This window comes from Calypte anna, chromosome 1 (assembly GCF_003957555.1).
Source record: "Calypte anna isolate BGI_N300 chromosome 1, bCalAnn1_v1.p, whole genome shotgun sequence".
Taxonomy (NCBI): domain Eukaryota; kingdom Metazoa; phylum Chordata; class Aves; order Apodiformes; family Trochilidae; genus Calypte; species Calypte anna.
Window position 1 is genome coordinate 134908789 of NC_044244.1, and position 25593 is coordinate 134934381.

Below are 25593 nucleotides of genomic sequence, written 5' to 3' on the forward strand. Positions count from 1 at the left end.
CCCTGACCCATTTTGCTCACCGGCCTCTGGTTCGGGCTCCCCCCCGTTCCCCCCCGCTCTCTCTCCCTCCCTCCCTGCCGGGAAAAGCGAGCAAGCGGCGGAGGAAGCCGGCGCGGTCGAGCCGCCGCCAGCCGCCGGGGCCGCGGCTGCCCATGGGCGAGGGGCGCGGGGCGCGTCCCCCACACGCCGCCGGCTGAGGGCGCGGGGCGGCGGGGGCAGGAGAGGGGAGGCGGCGGCGATGAAGGGCCGGCGGAGAGGATGCCCCCGCCTCGCCCGCTGGGCTCTAACTTCGCGGAGAACTATCATCGGCCCCGCAGCCCCCGCGCCCGCCCTGCCTCTCCCGGCCGCGCGTCCAACTTAATGCCCCAGCGGGAGCCCCAGCCAGCAGCCCCCCCGGCCCCCGGCCTCCTCCCCCCCCCGCAGCAGCCCGGGCTCCCGGCGGCCTCCCGCGGCCGGCGGAGCCCCTGGCCCCGGCGCTCGTGGGTCCCGCGGCGCCCGGGGCGGCGGCAGAGCGGCATGCGGCGGCCCCGCGCACCATGAGACACGGCACCGGCACCGGCGGCAGGCAGCAGGCGGGCAGCGTCCCCAGCTCCTCGTCGGCGAGGAAGAGTTTGCCGGTTCCTGAGGCCGGCCTCCTGCGCGGCTGGAGCAGCGGCGGCCGCTGCCGCAGCGGCACCAGCAAGCACCGGAAAAGCGGCAGCACCCAGCCCGGCGACACAGGCACCGGCACCGCCGGCAGTGGCTCCCGCGCCCAGGTGGCCACCGCGGACAGCAGCAGCAGCAGCGGCAGCGGAGGCGGAGGCGGCTGGGGCTTCCCCGCCGCGCTCCCGCAGCACCAGCACCCCAGGTAACGCGCGGCCCTGCGGCCCCGACCCGCCCTCCCCCCGCCCCGCCGGGCTCCCACCGCGGCCCCCCGACCCCACGGGTGACACACCCCCCCGCGGCATCGGCGAGGGTCAGCTTCCCTTCTACCCCTATGCTCCCACGCACCGCGGCGGTGGCGGAGGTGTCCGGCGGTGCCGGGTGGAATCGTCTCTTCCGCGGGAAAGTTTCCACGGGGAGCGTGGCATCTGTGGCATGTCTATCCCGGCCGGACCCCGCCAGCCCCCCTCCCTTTGGAAAAATAAGTTGCCCCCCAATCTACCTACCCCCTCTCCCCAGTATAATTTTGGTGTTGTTGGCAGTCTCCTGACGTTGGGGGTTCATTTAGGCTACACTGGCACAGGGACTGCGATGCGACCGGGCAGTGTTTGGTCAAGGAAAGCTTCCAGTTAGACCAGTGGGATTTTCTAATGGGCAGAGGCTCCTGGTGGGAGCAGAGGTTGTGTCGTGTTCCGGGAGAGCCTCCCTGCTGCTGCATCCTTGCGCTGGGATCCCGCTTGTCTCCCTTCAGCCTGCAGAAGGGTGGGGGGGTTGGGGGGGGGAGAGATGTGTTAAATCCCCGGCTGAGCAGCGGCAGAGCGACTTCTTTCCCGGGATGTTTTTCGGTGGTGTTTCCCCTCGATTGGTCACCGGTCGGATTTGCCCATTAACAAGCACGCTCATCCAGAAACTTTTCCTCCGTACTCCTTAACTGTCTGCAGGATGGCAGTTTACTTTCACTCAAGTGACTCAGACATAATTAGTGGTTATAAGCATTACAGCCAGCAGAGGAACTTTAATCTTTTTCACGGTGCTAAATCTCCAGAGGGGCTGTAGGGTTCCCTCCGACGGGCACGGCTAACCTGAGCGTTCAGCTCAACAAGTGGCTGCCTCTTGAAGTGGAAAATGATCTCTCTCCTTCCCGGTTGTGAAATGTTAATTTGTATCCCACTGTGGGCTTAGTTTGTTTGGCGATACCAAATAATTAGTGTTCACGGTTTCCAGACCGAACTAGCTCATAAGCTGATCGGTGTCCGATCCTGAGAGCTGTCGGCTGGCGGAGTGCCAAATCCTGCGTGCATTTCTGTAGGTGAATATTGACCGAGTTGCCTTGCAACAGGAGTATTCAGGGAATGTAGCTGCCAAGCTGTGCACCGTCTCCCCTGAACATGTGGAAAGGAACATGTTTTCCAGCAGCAGGTATCCAACACCAGGGTGATTCCCGAGGTTTGGCTGCATTGCTGAGCCTGGCTCTGCAACTTGGAGACAACAGGCTTGCCTAAAATTGCTTTCTCTCCTGAATAAAGGTGCCACCCTGCATGTGTCCAGAATGTGTCTAGACTCTGCAGAATAATAACTGTTGTCCTATTTTCTAGTCTAGAGTATGTGAAGCGCTTTGAAGGAGTTATTTTATTGTCGGCAGCAATGTTGTCCATGGTTGAAATGATCTCATGCTTTTTGATACAATGCTCTGCTTGTGCATGTTTTTAGGTGCTTCTGCGTTTGCTAAGTTTAAAACTAGGCTGACATTTTCCAGGTTGAGTGTTTTCTGAAGACAGTTAGGAAGGTTCAGACAAAAAGGTTCAGCTATTTCTAAGAACATGGTTAGAAGTCGATGTATTCTTTGGCCGTGTATCTGACAAAGACAGTTGAGGTAAATACATCATCCTGCCTTAGGAGACCTTGATTTTTTTTTTTTTTTTCCTCTGTGAATCTTCATTTTTTTGGCTGTGTTGAGAAACACTTTTCATCGAGAATGCTGAATTCTTGTGGCTTTGTGTTTTGGAGCAGGAAAAAGATCCTTGGCTTTGGATCAGTCTTGCGATGGGAGTATGCATTATGTTGAGCTGATGGAAATCTTCCAGAATTTGTCTTATCATTTTGTCACAACACCTAGGTTGTCCACTCTCAGTTGAGGTCTTGGCCATTGCATTTGCTCAGTGGAGATGCTCTCTCAGTCAGCATGGAGCAAACTGAGTGCCCCCAGTGTTAAGTGCTGAGCAACTGCTCATCATCCTGGGAAGAATGAGAGTTACAAGTGGGTGGTTGGAGGTCTGAGTGGACTTTCCCCTGCAGTTTCTCATCCTAGGTGCTACTGTTAGGGTGAACACCAAAAGCAGGGACCATAAAGACTGCCTCAGCTGTGTTTTTGCTGGCAGGTTGTGCCTGCTGATGTGGAGGCAGCGTGGAGAAGGAGGAGGAAACTGATGGAATTAAATTCACATACATGGTGACAAGAGAGGGGGGGACTAGAATAGAGAAGAAGCAGCCTTGGTGATGCACGCACAGGGAAAGTGAAGAGTTTGGACCTCAGATTAAGTCAGAGGTCTTGATGGGATCATAGATGACGAAGCTAGGGAATGAGGTGAAAGGAAAGAGCTGGAACTGTAGATAGAGGTGGAAAACCCAGACCAGAGGAAAAGGAAAAAGAAAGGAAAAGAGAGGGGGAAAAGTGGATGGGAGACTTGTGGTGGACAGCAACAGGAGATCTGAGCCTGCAAAAGCAGTCATTTACAGTCTTTTGATGGTTGGGTCATGGTGGTACTGCTTTTTCATCCTTCTCACCTTCCTCCTCACACTGCCTATTGTGTTCTTCAGCCCCTGCCTCCACTGCCTTGCCCCTCCCCTTGTCCCCTCACAGAAAGTGTTGTGTCCTTGCCATGAGAAGCAACTCTTGTTGCTGCAGTCATGGTCTTTAGACCTGGAGAGGAGCTTTCTTCATTGTGGAGTCCAGGCTCTGCAGTCTTTCTGAAAAAAACCCAGTATGTCATCATATAACTGATGTTGCAATGTAATACATTCATATAAGGTAGGAAAATTAAGATGAACGACTGATTTGATTTATACCTCTAGCGTTCTTCAGAGATATGACATTTTGCACAGCAGCTGTAATAATTTAAATAATCATTGCCTACGTTCAACTCTTAAGTTTTGAACAATCAGATCACTTACATCACTATACAATTGATGACTGTAAATATCATACTGTTGAAAGTGTCAGTCTAATGTGTGTATTATGTGCACTCTGTTGTTTTTCTTTATAAGTTAGGCAGTATAGAATTGAAGTAACTTATTTGTTTTGCTTTCAGCATCTTAGGGCAGATGCTGTTGAGTTACAGATTTTGTGAAGGATCTGTATAAAAGCCATTTATTTTCTTAGATTCGTCTTAGCTTTCTGTCAATCCTTGATCTTATTAAAACTTCTTTTTGAAAAATTAGGCTGAGGCCATGCAAATATTTGTATTTTAGCTAATTTAATTCAAGCAGAAATCAGTATAAGCTAATAGACTGACTTTTTCTTTGTGAGACTGGTTACTGTTGTTTGAAAGGGAAAAAAATATAATAGTTTTAAAGCAGAAAGCGTAAATGCTGGTGGATTTGTTTGTGGTGGTGCTTTCAGTATATCACAGTTTTTTGAGAAGGACTAAAACCACTGTTCTGTTGTGACCAGCTGTGGGTCACACAGGATATATGTGTATTTATACTACTGTATTTTCAGCTGAATTCAGAACTAGAAGAATTGGGCAGGAAAAGCAAGAGGGTAAGATGGGATGTGGACCTGTAAGCTCGTGCTCTGAGTAGGCAGCTGAGAAACTGCAGATCCAGTTCCATCTTTGCTCCTTACATTTATCTGGCTCGGGGATTCCAGAGATTATACTGATGGATTTGAGGGCACAGCTTTCTTGGTATTGTATGCTTAAATTGGATGTACATTTTGGAGATGGGTATAAATACTGGGTTATATGCTTCTCTTCCTATGCCTCTTCCCCTGAAGGCAAACAATGAAGTACAACTTAGTCCAACAAAAATGTTGTGTTTGCTTATGTTTTGGTAAAGATGTTTCTGTTCCTTTATCCAAGGGCCAAGAGAGAGATGAGTGGTTGTTGCATGCTGCCTGCCATGATTGGGAAGAATAGTCTTATGCACTCGCAATACTAGCCTTAATCCTGCTTAAGACGGAAAAATTCACCTGTGGCTTACAGAAAAATAAAACTCTCTCAAAAGTTACGTGACTGGCAAGCTTGGACCTTTGTCAGTAGGAAACAGTATTGCCACACGCTTTGCCCCGTGCTCTATCAGTACCTGCCTGGTGTTCCTTGTCCTGTCCTTTGCCTGTGAACTTTCTGAGGCAACACCATCTCTTTCTTCTGTGCCTGTGCATCAGGTTGCATGTCCAGAGCTCCAATGGACTCCAGAAGTGTAGGGTGGTCATTTTCCCTTCTCCTGCTTGAGCACAAGTCCATGCAAAACAACTGGTCTTTTGCTGTCCTGATTATAACAGAAGGTATTTTTCAGCTGATTTTACCACTATTCTTAGGGATCTGTGCATAAAATAGAAGATTTCTAACCTGGTGAAATTATATGGGAAAAAAATCTGAAGAGCACGTATGCTCATTTGAGATCAGAATAGAAATGTGAAACTTCAGGTATGAAACCTCTTTGCCCTTTCAAAACATGCAAGAAGTGACAGCATGACAGAGCATCATCTAGTGAGGCATTTCAACCACCCTTTCTCTTTGAATGTTTTCGTGGCACAGGAATATAATATGCACATCAGGTTGAAAGTTAATAGAAGAAAGTATATGTTAGCCAAAACAAAATCATAGGAATTCCTTGCTACAGGTCACTGAAGAGGCAGAAGCTTACATAAGGTCTTCCAGAGACAGCTCAGAAGAAAATCAGTGCAATGCTCAGATGTGAGTTAAAAAAAAATAAAGAAAAGAAAAAAAGGCAAATAGAGGACTAGGGATTATTTTTAAAATTATAGAAAATAAAAAAAAAAGAGTCTTATTATTTCATTGTATTAGTTATGGTGTGCCCACATTTTCAGTACCATGTGCTACACCTAGAAGGTGTATAAGCACAAGGGGGGAGATTCAGAGGAAGGCAGCAAAGGTGATCCAAGGAGCAGAGGAGCTCCTGCCTGAGAACTGACAAAACCATGCAAAAGAAACCTCTTGAAATTAAGCAGAGCTTGGAGAAGGCAAACTGGGAATGACTGTCCACAGTGGTAGCAGCAGAGGGCATGGGGTGGAGCAGACATTTGTGGAGATGGAAGCAAAAGGAGGTGTCAAGGTCAGGCTGCCCAGCTCTTCACCACAAGATGTGGATGCTGGGAGGTTATATCAGCTAATGAGGTGACTGGATGAGTTAATGGAAGAGAAATTCGTCAGGAGCCGTTAAATACAAAACCACTGCCTCTGGCTTAGAAAGTTTTGAGCTACAAATTCTTGGAAGCTCAGTGAGTATCCCAAGGAAATACCACCATTGGTTTGTCTTTTTCTTGTACTTGCCCCTCTGCACTCGTGTCTGGCCATGGCTGAGAGGTGGTGAGCCAGGTGACCCTCCTGATGATGTATCTGCTGATGAATGAAATAGGTCAGTATCAGGTCTCCGAGGCTTCCAAAGCCAAGGGGCTCCTGGTGGCTTGCAACTTCACTGCTCAGGGCTGGCTTCACAGTTGCCCTGGAAAGAGCACGTTGGAAGAAACCAGCTGAAGCAGAGCCAGGGCATGAGAGAAAACTCTAGTGGAGCTGCAGAAATGAGGGTACTGTGCTCAAGCTCACTCCTGGGTGTCCTATTACTGAGCTGGGCAGGGATGGCAAGGAGAGACAGCCTTATCTTCTTGGGTTCAAAGATGTTCAGAAAGCAATTATATTCATGGAAGCAATCCCACCAAGAGGCTCTAAATGCCAAGATACAATGCCTGGCTGAAGGAGTCTCCACTGGGAGACTGTATTATTGCTGCACTCCTGGCATGCTTGTACAGGCTTCCTGAGCTATGCTGCTGTCCTGTGTCAGGGAGAGGATGATTTAGGGCAAGGTGGTCTTCTTCCCTGCACTGGCATTACTTTTGTCACAGTTCTATCTGTCTGCAGGAGACCAGGCTTTGAAATTCTGAACTGAGAATGATGTGAGGATGTGCAGGAAATTAGTGTTCTTCATCTAGCCCACTGTACTTAAGCACTGGTTCAAACAATAATGTTGCATCAACTGCTATTTAGTAAACCAGGCTATTTGCTTAATCATCTGAAAGGCATCTTTAGATCATGCTTACCACCGCTGTCTTAAACCAAAGACTGTGTTTTGCTGTGCACTTAAGCAATGTATTCGAAGTAGCTCAGGCTGAGGATACTTGCTAGCGTGTAGATGAGATCTATTGCTATTAAAACAACAGCAACAATCCCAGTCTCAGCCATGCCTAAGCCCTTCCCATCATTTCTTACCATTTCTGGATGCTAGCTGGTACAGAGGCTCCAGTACAGCCCTTAATGGAGCTCAGGACTGCCTGGCTGTATTTTTGGGCTCTCTTATGTAATGAAATGGCAGACCCTTGCACTGCCTGCCTCAGCGAGGTTGCATAAGCAGCCTGGGGAAACAACCCCGAGCTCCCAGGGCCCTTCTGAATCCTGTCCATCTTGTTTCATCTCATTTAACATTATTTGATGTAAGGTACTAACCTCTCCCCTCCTTGCACCCCCATGTTATCTCAGCACAGTGATACTGATTTAATTTCACACACAGACCTCACTTTTTAGAGAAGTCATCAAGCTTTGCTGCCAGCTGAGCAGACTGATGTCCGGGGTAGCCTTGAATTTTCTGTGATCAGCACTCAGTCCAGTTAAAAATAAAAAAATGGTAAAACCAAAACCTTGAACAGGAAAATACTTGTTTTTCATTCTCAATTCTAATTTGGTAACCATTCTTAAAGTTCATGACTATGGTTTGTTATATCTTGGGAAAACCAATTTTATTATTCAAGTAGCTTTATTATTTTTTTCCATTTAAAAATAAACAATGCAGTTCAATCACTGGGGAGAGAACCAGCATGAGAGAATCATAATCAACTTTAACAGGCTCGCAGATGGCAATGAATTTCTTTAAGCATTATTTTAGCTCTGCAAACAACAATAGTTGAGTTTGGTTATTTAGTACCATTTTGCCATTGATGAGCAGACCAGGCTGTTTTTCTCTCAATTCCCTCTGTTAGGTGTGTCAAATTTTGAAGCCAGAGAGCAATTTTAGTAAGCAGCTCTCAGGTATAATCCCTAAATCAACAGGTGGATGTAACCATGCAAATCCTGGGAATTACTGGTTATCTGATTTAGTCAGGGGTTGAATGAATCCAACTCTGAGCATGTCCCTGGCTTATTGCTTTGGCTGGGACACCTCTCATTAATACATTATGAAGAACTGACAAGGTATTTCCCATTTTATGGATAAGAATGCTGTGCTTGCAAAATCTTGTCAATAATATATTATTATTACTGAGTGCAACATGATCAGCTGGGGACAGGGTATTTTTCTTCTGTTCCTTGTTCTCATACAAAATATCTGCCTTGGTGTTTTTATTGGTAATTCTACAGATCTTACGTGTGGTATTTGGTCTGTTCCTGGTTTTGACGTCTGGAACAGTAAAAGATTTTCAATTTGGAGGCTTTGCATTAAGACTTACCCACATTTAAATTACACTTCCAGTGAGAGTTCCTTTCATTTATGACTTATAAAGGGAAAAACAGCTATATGGTTTCTGCACAAACCATTAAGGCCACTACTTAGGTAGAATTATCATTCTAGTCTTCAGATGAGTATTGAGTTATTTTAATTTGCTTTATCTTTGGTTACCAGGCTTGGGAAACGTGTTTTTTAATCCGATCTACTTATCTTATGCTTTCTTTTCAATGTATTGATGTAATATTTGGGAAAGATACTTTCACAAAAACAACCTTATCAAGCAATATTTCTGTGAACCAGGTGGGTGTATTTCCAACAATTTCAGCAAGAGAAATACTGATAAAAAATAAATAGGTCGCACATACTCACTCTTGTATATATATTTTCTTATGGGAAGGACTGAAGGATCTGGCTTGTTTTCTGGACTGTCACTGAAGTAAATGGGAACTTCAATGGAATAATTCTAAATCTTTAATTTGGTTGTTTGCAAGGTGACATGAGTCAGTTTTTTCATCTTTTTTTCTTTCTTTCTAGCACAAAGGACCTTATTGGCAGCTGATGCACACTGATGTAACTCAGCTGGCCATAGCAATTACATTTATAGTGCCTGGCTCCTAATATCCATATTTCTTTAAAAAGACATCGTCTTTTTTAACAACAGAATGTCTTGCTATGTCTTGCTGTTATTCAAGAATAAGAAATATAGCTGCATTTGGTGCCTATGCTGCTGTCCTCATTAAGGCAAAACTCCCACTGAAATCAAGGAGACTTTGGCTTAAAAATAATTACTGTCTTGAGCTTCTGAAAGGTCTAAACTTGCTCTGGCACATTTTTGTTTTGAGGGATGAGGTTGATTTTGTTTGTTGGGGGGGTTAGTTTTATTTTCTTCTTTATCTCACCTTGTAATTGAACTGTTCAGTCTCCTTCTTTTATGTTTCTATTTTTTAATATAAATATATTTAGCTTTCTTTACTAGGATCTTTTTTATTTCTACTTCAGTCAGACCTTAGGACCTTCTACTTCTCCCCTTGCCTTCTCCTCCTTTCTGCCTTGCTCTCTCATTCAGTTATCCTTCTGTCACTCTCACCTTCACTGACTGTGGCACCATCAAAAGTTGCTATGCATCATGCATGGTTCCAGGAATTTCATTTAGCTTATTTAGACCCCCTTATTTAGACAGGTGCCTTAGGGCAAAGCAGCAGTCTGTAATATTAGTGATATAGGCAGAGATTTATTTGCACGATATTAATCTCTGTAATCTCTCTTCTTCTTGGCAGGATCTTAGAAGTTCACCTGAAGTATTCATGCAGGGTTTCAGCAGTAAATTGAGTTTCGGACTGATAAAATAAGTATTTGCCACGGTATTGCAGTCAGAAAAAAATAGTTAAGGATTTTGAGGTCTGAGTAAAAAGAGTTTTGTTGAAGGTGACAAAACTGGAAATCTCCAAAGGAATAGGTTTTATTCGAAGTTCTTCAACTGTGCAATTCTATGAACTTAGATTATATATATATATATATAAATATAATGCTTTTTGTGCATCACTTCTCTAAAATCCATAAACTTGGGCAGCTTTGCAGGGTATTGTAGGCTATGATCAATTCTGGGTGCCATTTGTCACCAGGTATCTGAGAGGGGCACTAAGCGGGGATCTTGGGGGTGATAAATATGTCATTTGCATAAAAAGGAGCCACAGCCAAGACATTTTGGGACACTGGTCCCTCTTGGTGGTTAGGAGACATTAGGAAATAGCACAGGCACTGTGCTTCCAGCTGTGCAGCATCTGAGGGTGCTGAAGCTTTCCCTGGATGTCCTGGTGCCATTGGTGACCTGCACAATGGCTCAGTTCCCCCAGCTACCTCTTAATTATTTTCTTTTTTCACATGGAAAGCATTTTGCAAGTGCCAAGTATTGTTATTTTCTTGCAAGTTTGACTGAAATTCAAGCTCTTTTCCAGAAGACCTAATTCATGCTTGTGAATAAATAGTAGGTGTATGGCTTCTTAATGTATAGCGTGGCATTTCAAAAAAAAATGTCATCAGCTTACTGTTTCTTAGCATCTGGATCCCTGCAGACATACTTCTTAAAGTAAAAGGCATAACAATAAACTTGCTTATTCTCCCTTAAATAAGCAAACACATTTTCTCTTATTGTAATGGTTACAAACAATTTTTCATGGTGTCCAATTGCCTGTTACTCTGGCAAATGTGAAATGTATCAAAAACTACAGGCTATATATAGACAGTAATTCCAGTTAAAAAGGCATTTCTTCTTCTTTAATGCAATTTCTATTTTATTTTCTCAAAACCCTCCTCTTCCAAAGACCAATTTTGTCCACATCTGAACAATAGATTTCTTGTTGCCGACTGAATGAGAAATTTGATAAAGATAGCTTTTCAATTTCCATTAAAAGTAGATTATTTTTCAGAGTACTAAAGGATATATAAGTTCCAGTTTTACTCGCCATTTCACATTTTGTTTGCTGGGTCTATAATATAAATATTTTCAAAGTCCTAATTGGCCTTAGACTTGGCCTGTTTCTTTGCATATTTTTTCTCAGTGTGAAACTACTAGAGGGTCATTGCAGTGGTTAATGAAAGAAGGCTGACATTCTTTACCAGAAGTCATGGGTATTTAAATATTCTAATATGTAAATTTTGCCTTTAAAAAAAAAAAAAAGTTTAAAGAGACGTCATAAAGAATTTTCCTTAGAAATGCTGAAAAATGCAGGTTACATTCATTCAAAAGCTCAATATCCAGTGGTGGGAGGTAATGACACATATCAAATCTGCTGCTCTATAATTAAGAGGGATTCCATGTAAGAGATTCAAACATAAAAACTGGGCATGGCTCTTCACAATGCTGATAGTTTTGCAGCTGAATCCCTCAGTACTTTTTGTAGAGTGTATAATCAGTTACGCTTGTGCTGATTTAATCAATTATTCTTCTGCACAAACAAACAAATAAACACAAACAAAACCCAGCTAATTTCAGACATTCTTTGAAACACCAGAACTAGAGATTTCACTGACAATGAAAGAAATATTATTTTCAAGCCTCTAGAACAATTTTTAAAATGGCAAAGATATATTTGGGAAGTATCATACTTTTGGGTACTGGCAGCTGTGTATCCTTATGCAAAAGTGGATTTGGCTGAAAGACCAATTCATAAATATTGTATCTGAAGATTGCAGGAAGCTTTCATATTTTTGAGAGATAATGTAAAATGTGCAACATTTTTTCTTCACCCTGAGAAGTTTCAGCTTAAACAGCTTCGTCTTCCAAAGCTGATGAATAATGGCCAATGAGCAAAAGTATCCACAGCTTCTTGAATCCCAGTGGCTGAAGACCATTCCATCTGTGGAGGAGGAAAGGTTACCCTGCCGTGGTCAGTTTGAAAACCCTCCCGTGCATTGCCAAGCTGTGAAGTGTCTTGGAGATGGGAGATGGCAATAAATTACTTGACTCCTGTACTCTGTGGGTTACCATTTCATAGTCTAGGAGTTTACAAGCAAGCAACAGACTGCCCTTAGCTGCATTTCACAGAGAAACCAAGTGGAAGATGGGAGAACCTCTTACTTCTTTGTTAGGAAAAAAAAAATTTTTTTTTCCTTTTTTTTCTAGACCTCCTCCACCTCAATCTGCTGTTTGGAGAAGTGAAGGGTGGGTGTAGACCTATCTTTGATCTGGTGGCTCCTTTTGTTCTGGGCTGCTTTCCAGGAAAAATTCTTCCCCCTTGGGGGCACAGCGTTTTTCATGGCAGAGGCTCTACGAGTGAGAATGCTGTGGAAGATCCTGAGCTCGCCTGACATGCTCTTGACATTTTAGCACAGATTCAGCAAAGCAGCTTTATAAAGGTAAACACTTAGGCACATGCTTTTCATTACACATTTGCTCAGAATTTCATCTGAGTTTTCTCTCCTGAATATGGAAAGACTTAAGCACATATTTAAGGGCTGAGCGTGTCCCCAGTCTGACTCACATATGGTGTAGCAAGGATGCGTTGGATGGAAGGGGAGCAGTCATTGAGGTAGCATGGCAGCTGAGAAGTACACAGGGATCCTATTCTTCTGGGACACAACTCTTTATCTTCATGTGGCCCCGAGAAGAGAAGCAAGCCTGGACTTCTTATTTCATATGCCTATTTTTTCTCCCATTTCTCTTCATTTTGAATTTTGCTGCATAGGGCTTGGATGATCTGAAGTAGGTTTATAATTAAAATTTAGTCTGGTTGTTCTGCAACCTCGTGTTTGGCAGTTCTAAGGTTTACCCATCCAGCATCCCAGAAAGAGGATTGCATTCTTTTGCAGAATACTTTAGGCAATCTGTATGTAAAGGCGGTGCTGTATGCTAAGTCCTTTGAGGATTACTCAGACTATGTCAGCCACAGAAGGCTTCTGAAAATTATTAAGTATTTGTCAGCAGTGAACACATACCCAAACCTTTTGGCTCTTTCTAACTATTTTATTCATGAAAAATATTGGTTCACAGTCTTACCTAAAAAACTTAAATTGATTCAGGCACTGATGTAACCTCTTTTGCTTCTTTTGAGGATCTTTATTATGAATCTAAATTAATCTTTTGCAAGACAGAGAAGGAAAGAGAAAGGCACTGCAGAGCAAGCTCAGAAATACTTCTGCAGGAAGGTCATTTTGGCAAGCCAGGTCTTGTCTGCTGCTAAAGGTCTTTGCTGACAGTAATACATGTAAGGGCACAATGGTGGCTTTCTCTAGCAGATACATATTACATGCAGTTACTTTACTGGCAAAACTAAGATGTTTCCCCAAACAAAAAGAGGTATCCCAGCAAAAAGAAGTTTCAGGGGAGTATACTGGTGCTGGCACAAAGATCTTTCCAGCGTAGGGTTCACTGAAGACTTTTCCACATTGCTCACTGAAAACCCAAAATTTGACATACAGACTATACCTAAAGAGAATATGGATAATGGGTTCCAAAACTTGCCTGATTATAAGCCTTAATTGTTGCATTTGTTCTTACACTTCAACCAGGAGAACAGCTACAGTGGAGGTCGCATATTTTTCAGGGATTTTAAGGTATGAAGTTGCTCACTACAAGCCAGCCTTTTTTCCTGTGTTTTCATCTGGAGTTATTAGCTTGTTGGATCTTTCTCCCTAGTCTTCTTTCACAGCTAATCTACAGGTTTCTTTTGGAGAAGTTTGTTCCATATTAAACTCCTCCCTCCTTGCCAGAATGTGACATCTATTGCAAGATAATCGTCTTACAGAACAAAGCAGTAAATGAAGGGTTATGAGACATTTCTGCCATAAACTCAGGCAGCACTTCCCCCATCACATATCCTTCTATTTAAGACTGATCTAACATTCCTTGATCAAATCTTATGTGTTTTGGCTAAAGCCAAAATATTTCTTTATCATGGAATCATAGAATGGTTTGGGTTGGAAAGGATCTTAAAGATCATCTAGTTCCGACCAGGTTACTCCAAGCCCCATCCAACCTGGCCTTGGACACTTCCAGGGAGGGGACAGCAACAATTTCCCTGGCCAACTAACCTGGATGGGTTAATTTTTGGCTGTTGTGGTTTCTTTAGTTGTTCACTGTGCAGCCCTACAAATGGTTGTGGGGGTGAAAAGAGGAAAGCAGGTTTTCCTTTGGAGCTGGTGTGGGTTTCCATGTGAATGTCCTGAAGCAGAAGAGAAGCAGGGATGGGATTTGTCCTGAGGGGAGCTGCTGAGTGACAAAATGAAGGGCTGAGACTGAGGGAAGTTGTAAAAGTTGGGGATAGTGAACTGATGAGAAAAAGGAATCAGCAGGAGAGTGCATGGAGCAAAAAGTTATGACTAGCAGGAGAAGGTACGCAAGAGAATGGAATAGTAGCAAGGGAAACAAGGAACTTTAAGCTGTCAGTGAGGAGAAAGGAAAGAGAGGGGATGGAGGAAGAACCCGTAGTACAAGCTTGGGTAAGTATGAGATGCTGTGGACAAATGGAAAAAAAGAGAATGTGGGAAAAGGAGTGAGCACGGAGCTGAGCCTCACAGATGGAGGTCAGGGCAGCAAGATGAGTACAGCACGGTGGGAAGAAAGGTTGGAGGAGAAGCCAAGGAGGTCTTCGAGCTGAGCAAAGACTGAAAGTGGAAAGCAAGGTTTTGCTCAGAATTGCTTGGGAAGTGCCTGAGAATTGGAAAGCCAAATACAAAGATGAGCATGTGCTCATCCTAAAATTTGGGGCTGGAGTGTGGAGCCTGAGGTACAAAAGGATCCATCAGGCTAGAAGTCGGGAGGACAAGCAGGAGCTACTTGCACACATGGGCACCTGGGAGGGGTGCCCGGTGCTGGAAAACTTGGTGTTCCTCTGCTGCCTCAGAACCCTGCCCTCACTGCTCTGCCTTCTCCCTACCTACAGCTGGACCCTATGATCACTCCAGCTGGAACAACTTGTTAGCTGAAGGGACAAGGAGGCTGCTGATATTTGGAAGTGTCACAACAATGCACAATATTGAGGTTTTTCACTTTTTGAAAGACTTAGCAAGATCACACACGTACAGAAACTGCATTAAATGCTAACCACCATAGATGCAAAATCGAGCTCTCAGAAATTAGGAAATAGTATAATTACGTCTGCCTGTGTAATTTTAATTTATTCACTTCCTGCATATTCATTATGGTTCAGTACTTAAAGATTTAATGATCACACTATGATCAAATCAGGTTTTTGTCTTGTTGTTATCGGTCATTTTAAGTCGGGTTAATTCTCTGGCAGTTCCCAGTCAGTTCAGTGAGTACTGGCATAAGCTGGGAGGGGAGGAGAAGGATTTCTGCTGCCACTACTGGCTTAGGATGGACTGAGCCAAGTCTGAAATTACACCATTAATCTCCATGTAGCAGGGCAACAACTTCAATTTTATTAAATGTTGGCAAATCCAGGCAGATTTGTAAATGGGGATATCATTGTTGCAAAGAGCCCATGCATCCGCAAAGCAAGGTCTAAGTTTTCTCAAGAACATATCATCTCTACTTCTTAATTCTCTTGGATGAAATCAGGAACAAATCTATTTCCAAGGCTGTTTCCAAGTCTATTTCCAACAGTTACCAGACTGTAATTGTTCAACTCAAGTGGTTTGATGACGGAAATGTTCTGTGTAACCAAGGAAGGTTCTTGTAACTGGAAGAACTTGGCAAGATCCTCTTCACCACTTTGTGCTACTTTGACTCAACATGCCTCATTTTTTGACCTCTTAATCTGTTTTCAAAAAGGGGGACTTGGTCGTTCAGCAAACTTGAGATTCATCAACAACAACAAAAAAATCCAAAACAAACAAAAAAAATCCCCAGCATTTTGTTTAATTGCAAAGTATTTCCCTGGAAGCTTTGTTTTTAGTAAGTCATACAGCTAGTAAGATAGTTTAAAGGATAAATTTTGACACTGAATTTGTAATTTGCATTTGGAAATGTACATAATTCAGAAATAATAAATATTAAGCCCACAATGCTACTTCTTTGTTTTCAGGTGTTCCTGCTTTTATGACATCTGGTTTGGTATGGTTAAATCAGCCTTTCAAGATTTGAAATGAAAAATTCTAGCTGACTTTAATAAAGATTTTTTCTTATAGCTAACATCATTTTTATGACTACCTTAGTAATATAATTTTCATTTGAGAGAACTATGCAGTATTTTTATATTGTAGACAATATCAGTTGTTCGTGATCACAACTATATAAACCTTCAACAGTTATTTCTGTTATGAATTATTTCAAGATTGTCAGTACATAACCGAACTCTTGAGATCAAACAGACTTTCTAATTAGTTTTCTGATCTTCTAATTACATCTTTTAGAAGCAGATTGACAGGCATTAATGAAACTTTTTATGTATATTTATAATTTACTCACTACAAAACCTTGCACAGAAGGGATTTTATTGTCTATTCATAAACTCTTTAAGCTAAGGAAATACAAACTTTAAGAATCTTACTGTAACAACTGCTTCTTGCTTGCTGAGCTGGATTTGCATGTGGTGGTTTATAGTAGCTCTATAATTCAACAATGTGTTAGTATTTGTATTTAAGTTTGAAATTATTGTTGAAGTGACTTTATTACTCTCATGTATCAATGTCTTCAGGAGAGTAATAGGTTTTGTTTTTATCATGTATTTTTATGTTCCAAGCCTATAGGTATGCAAAATATCATCTTTTAGTTGTGAGCTTTTTAAGAGCAAAGCTTTACGCATTTTTCTTCTGATGTGCAAGGCTGGAAAGCTCAGAAAAGAAGAATAATGTAAACAGTAAGAATAAAAACCTTTGCAGTGTCCATATGTCACATCCCATCAGATTGATGCATTAACTTGCTGGATTACAGGCTTCAGTCAGCAAAAAAAAACAAAGCAAGTTGGTAAATAAATGTTTGACCTGTTTTTCCCTACAATTAAAATATTCAGTAGGTTTAAAACTGGTGGAAGGCAGTGGACTTTGCTAAAAGAGCAGGCAGTAATTGAAAGCAAATATAAGTTACCTGTTCGCTCTTCAGTGAAGAGTCATTCTTTCATATATCCTGGTATATGGAAACCAAAAGCTCCCCTGTGGGCTTTAGAGTGACCCAGTCAACATCTGAAGTCCATCTATTATAGCTACAGTAAATACACTGTTGTCATGGTAATGCAATGATCAAAGTCTGAGGGAAAAACTCTGGCATTTCTATGGTTCACAGTGTGAGATGAAAGGAAGGCTTGACAAGGAATGAAATAGAATTGATAAGCACTTAGTCTAAGTTGGTTTTGTAACCTTCCAGAAAGATGTCATGAATGTTAATTTAAAATGAAATAATTTCAATTTAATTATATGATTTTGTATAGTTAGTCTGATATTGTTAGTACTTCCAATAGCGCTGTCATTGTTGCTTGGAAAAAGCGGCAAGTTTTTTCACCAAATCTATTTCAAATTTTTCAGGACAAAATTGACCCAAATAGACGCAGTTGGACCCTTGCAAGGCCATACAGGGAAATATCTGTGTAGAGTCTTACGTCTGGGTAGGAACAACCCCAAGAACCAGTACAGGTTAATGACTGAGTTCTTGGAAAGCAGTGAAGGGGAAAGGAACGTGAGGGTGCTGGTGGATGGAAGGATGACCATGAGCCAGCAATGTGTCCTTGTGGCCAAGAAGGCCAATGGCATCCTGGGGTGCATTAGAAGGGGGTGGCTAGTAGGTCGAGAGAGGTTCTCCTCCCCCTCTATTCTGCCCTGGTGAGGCCACATCTGGAATACTGTGTCCAGTTCTGGGGCCCTCAGTTCCAGAAGGACCAGGATCTGTTTGAAAGAGTCCAGTGCAGAGCGAGCAAGATGATGAAGGGAGTGGGAAATCTCCCTTAAGAGGAAAGGCTGAGGGAGCAGGGGCTCTTCAGCTTAGGGAAGAGGAGAATGGGTGGTAACCTTGTGAAAGTTTATAAATATGTAAAGGGAGAGAGCCAGGAGAATGGTGCTAGGCTTTTCTGAGTTATGCTCAATGATAGGACAAGAGGAAACGGGTATAAATTTGAGCATAGGAGGTTCCATATAAACACAAGGAAAATTTTTTTCATTGTGAGGGTGACAGAGCACTGGAACAGGCTGCCCAGGGAGGTTGTGGAGTCTCCTCTGGAGACATTCAAAACCCACTTGGACATGTTCCTTTGTGACCTTCTGTAGGTGACCCTTCTCTAGCAAGGGGGTTGGACTCGGTGATCTTATGAGGTCCCTTCCAACCCCTAATTTTCTGTGATTCTGTAAGCAGTTGGCAGGATTCACAGGCAGACCAACTGAGGTATGAAAGGTGAGGTTTCACAATAAAATGCAGCTTATTTAAGTCCACTCTACCACTGAGTGCACTTCAGAGGTGAAGGGCTGGACTTGCACCTCTGGTCTGGAACACACCAGCTTTCCAGCTCCAGTCCCCCACTCCTAGCTGTGAGTTTCTGCCAGTTGCCTTCTGGTGTCCAACCTAGTGAGGCTTCTGCAGAAATCCTTTCAGCTCTCTGTATCAGAAAAGAAAAGAATAAGCAGGAGAAGCCAAATTACAGCCTTGAAACAGCTCGCAGAACGAGCAGGCACCAGTAGTAAGGATGAGCAGAGCAGGAGGAGCAAGAGAGGAGAAAGACCTCCTCTCTCTGGTGGCCATGAGCCACTTGGCCCTCTGTTTGTGCTTTCAGCATTCAAGATGCAGACTATGATCTGCTTGCTCAGCAAGCAGGTGAAATGCATGTTCAGGGTAGAAGGGTGATTTAAAATCCTGCATTACTCTGTTACTTCAGGGCCTTACTAGGGCCATCTGGAAGATAGGAATACAAAGCCCCAATCCTTTCTCCATTTAGACAACAAATCTTTCCCTCTGGGTTGTGAAACCTGCCCCAAGGTGGCCTGCTTTCTATTTTATATTACATGGGACATCTGATTCAGGCTTTTGCTTTCCACTACAGAAAGAACTGCTTGAACATCAGGTCTAGCTGCCCAGAATATCACTCAGCTCAGATCCCCTTTCAGAGGAATCTCCTTCTTTGCCAACATGCTCACAGTGTGCTTCTAGCCCTGGTCTAATATTACTTGCTCACAGCTAATATCTCATTATTCCAAAGCTGGGTCCTGCACTTCAGTGATGTAGCTTAATGGGGTATACACATGCATGCCCATATATCTTGATGGATCAAGCTGTGCAAGCTTTAGTCCCAGAGAAAGGGGATGACTCACCTGATGAAGTGCTCACTAGTCAAAGCAAAAGCTGCACAAAGGAAATCTTAAGTGTTAAAATAATCCTTTGTCAACAGGGATAGATTCTGGCCTCCTTAATCACAGTGACTGCATTTTACAAGTAGTCCCAATGAATGAACTGAAACTACTTGCAGAGTAATAAAGTAGCTCTCCTAGGAGAAAGGGTACCAAAATCCAGCTATAGGTCATCAACCTTGTGTTAAAGTCTCATTCCATTTAGTTGATGTCTGATGGTTAATGTTCCATGAAAATCCTTTAATACACAAGAAAACAGCTTAATCCAAGAGAGCCCTCCTGGCATGTTATAAATTTTGTCAGTGTTGAAGGGACCATTGAAATTACAATAACAAAAAATATGTGAAAAGTCATATGACATGGTGATGATAAAATGCTGAGCACTCTCCTAACTTATTTATGGGCCCACAGTCCATTGCCCAAGAGCCTGGAATAAAGGAATAATGGAGGGAAAGGCAAATGCAAGAGAAAATTCAAAGGAAAAAGTACGAAATCAAAAAGGAAAGTAATAAAGGAGAATTTAAATTCCACAGTGCTTGATTGCCCAAATAGGATTGATGAGAGTGTTGAAAACACAAGGGTGGTCTCCATGCAGGACTAAAACTGCTTTCATTGTATTTTTAAAATTTTGTAAGCAGTACAAAAAATTAGTACATATGAGCCATTATTTGTAAAACCTGTATAAACACTGAGACTACTCATCTGGAACCCTTGCTGGTTTTTTAAGAAAGTCACTGCAAGAAAAGGACTGGTGACCTTAATACTATTTTCTTCAATAGATACTGTGTCAAAAAGCAATTTAACTTTGCCTAAATGATAAGAAGGTACTTGTCTTGAGGGAAACTGCCTCATGCAGTTTTCAACCTAAACAAAGTAAATAGAAAAGTAGTTTTTTCTGAGTAAGGACTTTATGATATGCCCTAGAGGAATTAAAACTCCAGGAAAGGAAATGGAAAAATCTTGAAAATGAAGAAAAACAAGTACTACCATTTAATAGCATATTTAAAGCATACACTTACTTTGGAATATGTGCTCAACATCTTCCCTTACTGGGTTTTTAGGACATACAAGTACCAGCTGATGTATATTACTAAATTACAATGCAAAGGTCGATAAACATATCCGCAAAACTTGCATTTTTCCTGGACTGCAGCCTGAGCATGCAAAAAATAATTAAAAGGGAACAAGGAAATGAAAGTATTAAATGCACTTTTAAACCCCCAAATAGCCTGTAAAACAAGCATACAAACATTTTCATCGGTCTTAAGGCAGCACTTAGCTGTATAGAATATCAAGCATCCAAAGGAAAGACCATCACTTCCGAGAGGCACTCACTGTTCTCATTTGTAATTTATCCTGTAAAAATACAGCAGCAGAATGTTAATGCTCTTTAGATAGGTTTTTAAAGCTCAAGAAACACTGAGGTCCAAGGGACACACTCACTCTGACAGCCTGGTATATTTTTTTTTAATTAACTTGAAGTGAATTGAGAGACTCCCCTTACTCCTGAATCCCCATCCTGTGCTACTGCAGTTATGCTTCTGCACATTTAATGTATTATTTTTCTCCCTGTTTCTGATAGGCCTATCCAGGCAGGAGGCAGAGTAAGTGCCAGACCACAAGTATGAAGGACTAAGAAAATAAAGGGTTGTCAGATGAACAAAGGGCAAGATTTCTTCCCTTCAGAAGACTACGTGTAAATTCACGGGGGGAAAGAGACAACTTGCTAGACTAAGTGAAGAGTCTGAGGCTTGAAAGAGGAAAGTAGAAGAGTTTGGTTTGTTTAGGAAGGTGAAGCAGTGTGTGTGTGAAAAGGCAGTAGTGAGGGTTCCTGAGATCCTGGGGAACTAGAGAGAGGGAGAAGGGTGTTGGAGCCTGAGCCTGGTTCCTTTCTATCATCTGGAATATCTCAAGCATGAATTATTTGATTAGTTTTGATAACTCGCTTAAAATTAAGTTACTTGTGCCCTAAGAGTTTCTGGTTTTCTCCATTGACTACAACAACAGTTTTGGCTGTTACCTCTGCTGCCAGCATCTGTACTGCAAAGACCTGAGGTTAGGTGCCATGAGCTACAACCCAGATGTATAAAAGTTAGACACTGTTACCTCCAATGTCCTGGTTGTTTTTTTTTTACTGGATCCCACTCCTTGCAAACTGCTTGGTTTGCGTATTGAGATAAAACCAATAATTTTTCATGGGAAATGAAGCATTATTTGTTCATTTTTATCATGTGCGTTTTGCACAGCCTTGACAGGTTATCTTTCAAACCTGCCAGCCAAGTTTTGTGACAGCAGGTTATCTGCAGACTCTGGAGAACTGACACAAGAGCTTTCTGACAGAAACCAGTAGGCCATCAGCTGGTACTGGTTTCATTGCTTGCAAAATTTGATTTATTGTCTGCGAATGCTTTTTTTGGATCTGGATTTGGTGGAGAACTAGGTAGCTCACATCCGCATGAATTGTTCCATGTCTGTAACATTGCTCTTAGCACGAGATTTAGGAGTAAGGTGAGATGAAGCTACTTGCTGCTAGTGCTTGCCTACAATCAGTCAGAACTGCCAGCCTCTGCCTGCAGCCATCCTTGACACGGGTCCTAGGATCACCATATTTTTGTGTGTTTTGGTTTAAAAGATAAACATTTTAAAAAGAGAGAATCCAGGAAAGAAAGTAAGTAGGAACCATTCAGGACAGGGAGAAAGGTGGATGGGCTTGAGGCCAGGTTTCTTGAGTTTCTTGAGGCTGTAGCAATTTTGGCAGATGAAGTATTACAGTGGTGGTTGCTCTATAGAGGTTTTTGTGCAGTGACCGCACAATTTGTCTCCTCTGGCCACAAGAAAAGAAATCCCAAGTGGAAGAGATTACTAATGGGAAATGCTGTATTAGTTTCCTAGGTCTAATAGATGATGTGAAAAAGTGAATACTCAGGGAAAGCCAAAATCACTGTGAACGCCACAGCATTTGATCTGCTCGTGGCTAATTGCTATTCTAGAGACATACAAAAAAACCTTAGAAACATGGTGCTGTTGATTACATCTTTAGGATCCAGTGGTCTGGGGACTCACACACTGCCAGCTGGCTTCTCTTGGAGCTTCCTGAGGTCGGGCTTCTCAGTGGCACATGAGCAGGGAGAAAAGAAAAACTGGAGAGAAAGACAATAGATGGTGAGGAGATGAAGAACCTGCCTGCTGAGTCTTTACAGAGCCAGGGATAAATATCACAGATTTTATCTGGAAGGTCCGAGGTCTTCCCCCTACACGGATTTGTAATTTTTTCTCCTCCTCCACTGCTTAACATTTCAGTTCCCCTCAGAGCAAGCAGGAGCTGGCTACTCCTCTTGCCCTAGATGAGTCACTCCTCCAGATCAGCCTGACTGACATCAAAACTCAAGTTACTCTGCATCAAGTGTAAAACGTTGAGACAGAAAAAAAGCAGACTGCAAATGAGGAAAGGCTCCTGCCAAATTCCAGTCCCCGTCACATAAAGCCGTGCTATTTCATGTGTGAGCTGACGTGCTGTTTTGAACTGACTTCAGCTGATCGTAAAACAAAAATGATGTTCTAATTGTCACGTAAAGGCTCCTGACATAGCAGGGGAGAAGACTTCAATCTGTCGCAACCTGTTCTCTTTGAGGAAGAAAAGGTGACTGGGAAAGTGTTATTTGGCATAGAACAGTGAATCAGAAGCAGAAATATAGTCCTCTTTCATTTTCTGGAAGCTTTTACACTTGCTAATATGCCACTCAGTGCTCTTAAAAGCTCAACTCCTCATTCCTACCTGGCAGCAAACGAGAAACTACTTTATTAGAAACATGCCCGAAAAATGCAGCCTCTTCAGAACCAAAAATTTCAGGCAAATGTGCAGAACAGCAGTTAAAACAGGTGATGTTTCACTGACCCGTGGGCAGGCTGCTCCATCCCAGCTAGGGGTTTCCTGCACAGCCCTGGAGGAGAAAGATTACCTTTGTGTTTTCCCATCTCTACGCTTCTAAAGTACCCACCCCACTGCCAGGAAGCCACTTAATGTGGCATATGGGGATTCAAGCAAGATATAAAGGTGGGTGTTCAGGCCACTTTGGTGGTAACAACTACTTTATCTTTAAGAAGGTGGGGATTAGTGGGGAGTATTATTGTAGGACTGACAGTGAAGCTCCATAGGAGCTTCTTAAAGCAGAGCAGTTCTGCTTTACACCTGTGCAGTTAGACAGCACCAGACAGCCAGGACTTTTTCAGAGGAATTCTCCGATGAGTCAAAAACTGAGTGACATTTATTTGATATTTGTGTAGAGAAAGACGATAAAGGGGCTGTGTAAAAAAGTTTAAATTCTCTTCTCTATTCTAAGCATGGGCAAAATCAGGTGACAGTGTGTCATCCTGGGTCAGAAGAACTTGAAGGACATAGGAGCCAGTCTAGCTCTTCAGTCTCTACTCCTAATCCTGACCTCAGGCCTTCCCATAGCTCTAAGGTCCCCACACAGTTGAAGCTGTAACACCTTCATCATACCTGTCTTATAGCACTGATCAGGGAAGATAAACCTCTGGACCCAAATGCTAATGGGCACAAGTCAAGGAGGTGTATTGTGCTCTGACCTGCTCTCAGCCCTTTGATCCTCATAGTTCTTCTGCTTGGTCTTGGGGTCAAGAAAATTAAAGCTAGGATTACCATGGAGGTTACTGCAGCAATTACAGAGGCAAGAGAATTCAACTTGTTGCTACAAGAGATCACCAGAATGTACTTCAATACTAGATGATAAGAGGAAATCCTGGATTTAGTGCCAGTTGAAGCCAGTTGAAGCTCTGTCTGTGCAGGGGCTGATAGCCAGTTGTGGAGGAAAGGAGGAGATATTGGGCAACTTCTACATGATGTTCGTGGTAAGAGATGAGGTCAAATTTTAGACATGGAAATACTGAGTGAGGAGAAATATTCCTGGATTGCATAAGGCCAGGAGGCCAGTATGAAGGGAGAGCTGAGAGAACCAAACTCTCTCTCTAAGCTGGATTTTGGATCCATGAGGGTTGGAGCAGTACAGGTGAGGAAGTTTGGGGATGCATGCGGAGTGGGGCTGAGTGGTAAGAATTACAAGAATGAGCAGTTCCAGTTTGATGCTGAATCCTATACCATCTGTAGGGGAAGAGGCAAATGAGAATCATAGGACGTTCAGGGTTGGAAGGGACCTTTAAGATCATCTAGTTCCAAGCCCCTTGCCATGGGTAGGGACACCTCCCACTAGATCAGGTTGCTCAGAGCCCTGTCCAGCTTGGGCTTAAAAACTTTCAGGGATGGGGCTTCCACCACCTCTCTGGACAACCCGTTCCAGTATTTCCTGGACCCTTATGGTAAAGAACTTCTTCCTAACTTCCGATCTAAATCTACCCTCTAGTTTGTATCCATGTAGTCAAGCAGTTTACATTTGCTTTTTTAACTGTTAGGAATCTTCAAGTGATAATTAAAAGATAGGATAAGGATGGTGGTTACAATTAAAAACAGAGAGGACTGAGGTGCTTACCTTGCTGATAGAGAGAGGCAGTGAGAGCTAAAGGACCTCTCTGTCTCTCTGCTGAGAGACAACTGCTTTACTGAGTTCTACTGGCTTCATTCTGTTGTAGGTTAGGGGAAAGCGGATCTGAAGAGTTTAATTAATATTTGGATTGTGTAAGGCCCAGGGTGGCAGGATGGTGGCAGGCTGCCTCAAGGCACTTAGAGAAGATTAGTTTTCGTTTGGGGTTTAGGAGGGAATGCAGAAACTGAAGCACCCCAGATTTACAACAACAAGTAATCCTCAGCCATTGGCTTGTTCTTCCCCAGGCCTTGTCCCAGCCCTACAGATCAAGTCAGATAGAAGACTCCTATCTCAGTCATATCACTACACCTAACTTGCACATCAAGAGAAGTTCACATGCCCCTCCTCACTGTGCAGATAACTACATACTCTTCAGCTGCTTCATCCAGCCCTGCTGAACTTGCAGGGTCTGCCAGTTAAAACTCCTGAAGCCACTGCTGCCCACTACCCCATCCTTTAACCCTGCCTCCAACACTAACCCTCATCCTTGCTGTACTGTGGCAGCCCATATCTACTCCAGGGTTATTTGCAAGCCATTTGCTTTGCTGGCATTCATGCTCAGCCTTGCTCAGAGGGCCTACAATGCTTTCTAACATTGCTTGTGGTCATTCCCACTGCAACACAGACACTAGTGCAGGACCCAAGACAAGAATGGGTGTATCCCATTGCAGAGGGACCTGGACAGGTTGGAGAGTTGGGTTGATTCCAATGGGATGAGGTTCAACACAGCCAAGTGCCGGGTCCTGCACTTTGGCCACAACAACCCCATGGGGAGCCCCAGGCTGGGCACAGAGTGGCTGAGAGCAGCCAAGCAGAAAGGGACCTGGGATTTTGGATTGACAGAAAGCTGAACATGAGCCAGCAGTGTGCCCAGGTGGCCAAGAAGGCCAATGGCATCCTGGCCTGTATCAATGTGGCCAGCAGGTCCAAGGAAGCGATTCTGCCCCTGTACTCAGCACTAGTTAGGACACAGCTTGAGTACTGTGTCCAGTTC

At 43.2% G+C, this 25593-nt stretch overlaps 1 protein-coding gene across 2 annotated transcripts in view; it reads left to right on the forward strand.

The window, feature by feature from the left end:
* The first annotated feature begins 530 nt into the window (after positions 1 to 530).
* NPAS2 (neuronal PAS domain protein 2) overlaps positions 531 to 25593 on the forward strand; it is a 104997-nt gene continuing 79934 nt past the window's right edge. For both annotated transcript variants that reach the window (XM_030469554.1, XM_030469556.1), the window contains exon 1: positions 531 to 847. In XM_030469554.1, the coding sequence (XP_030325414.1) occupies positions 537 to 847 (311 nt within the window). In that variant the 5' untranslated portion in view covers positions 531 to 536. The remainder of the gene's footprint in view (positions 848 to 25593) is intronic.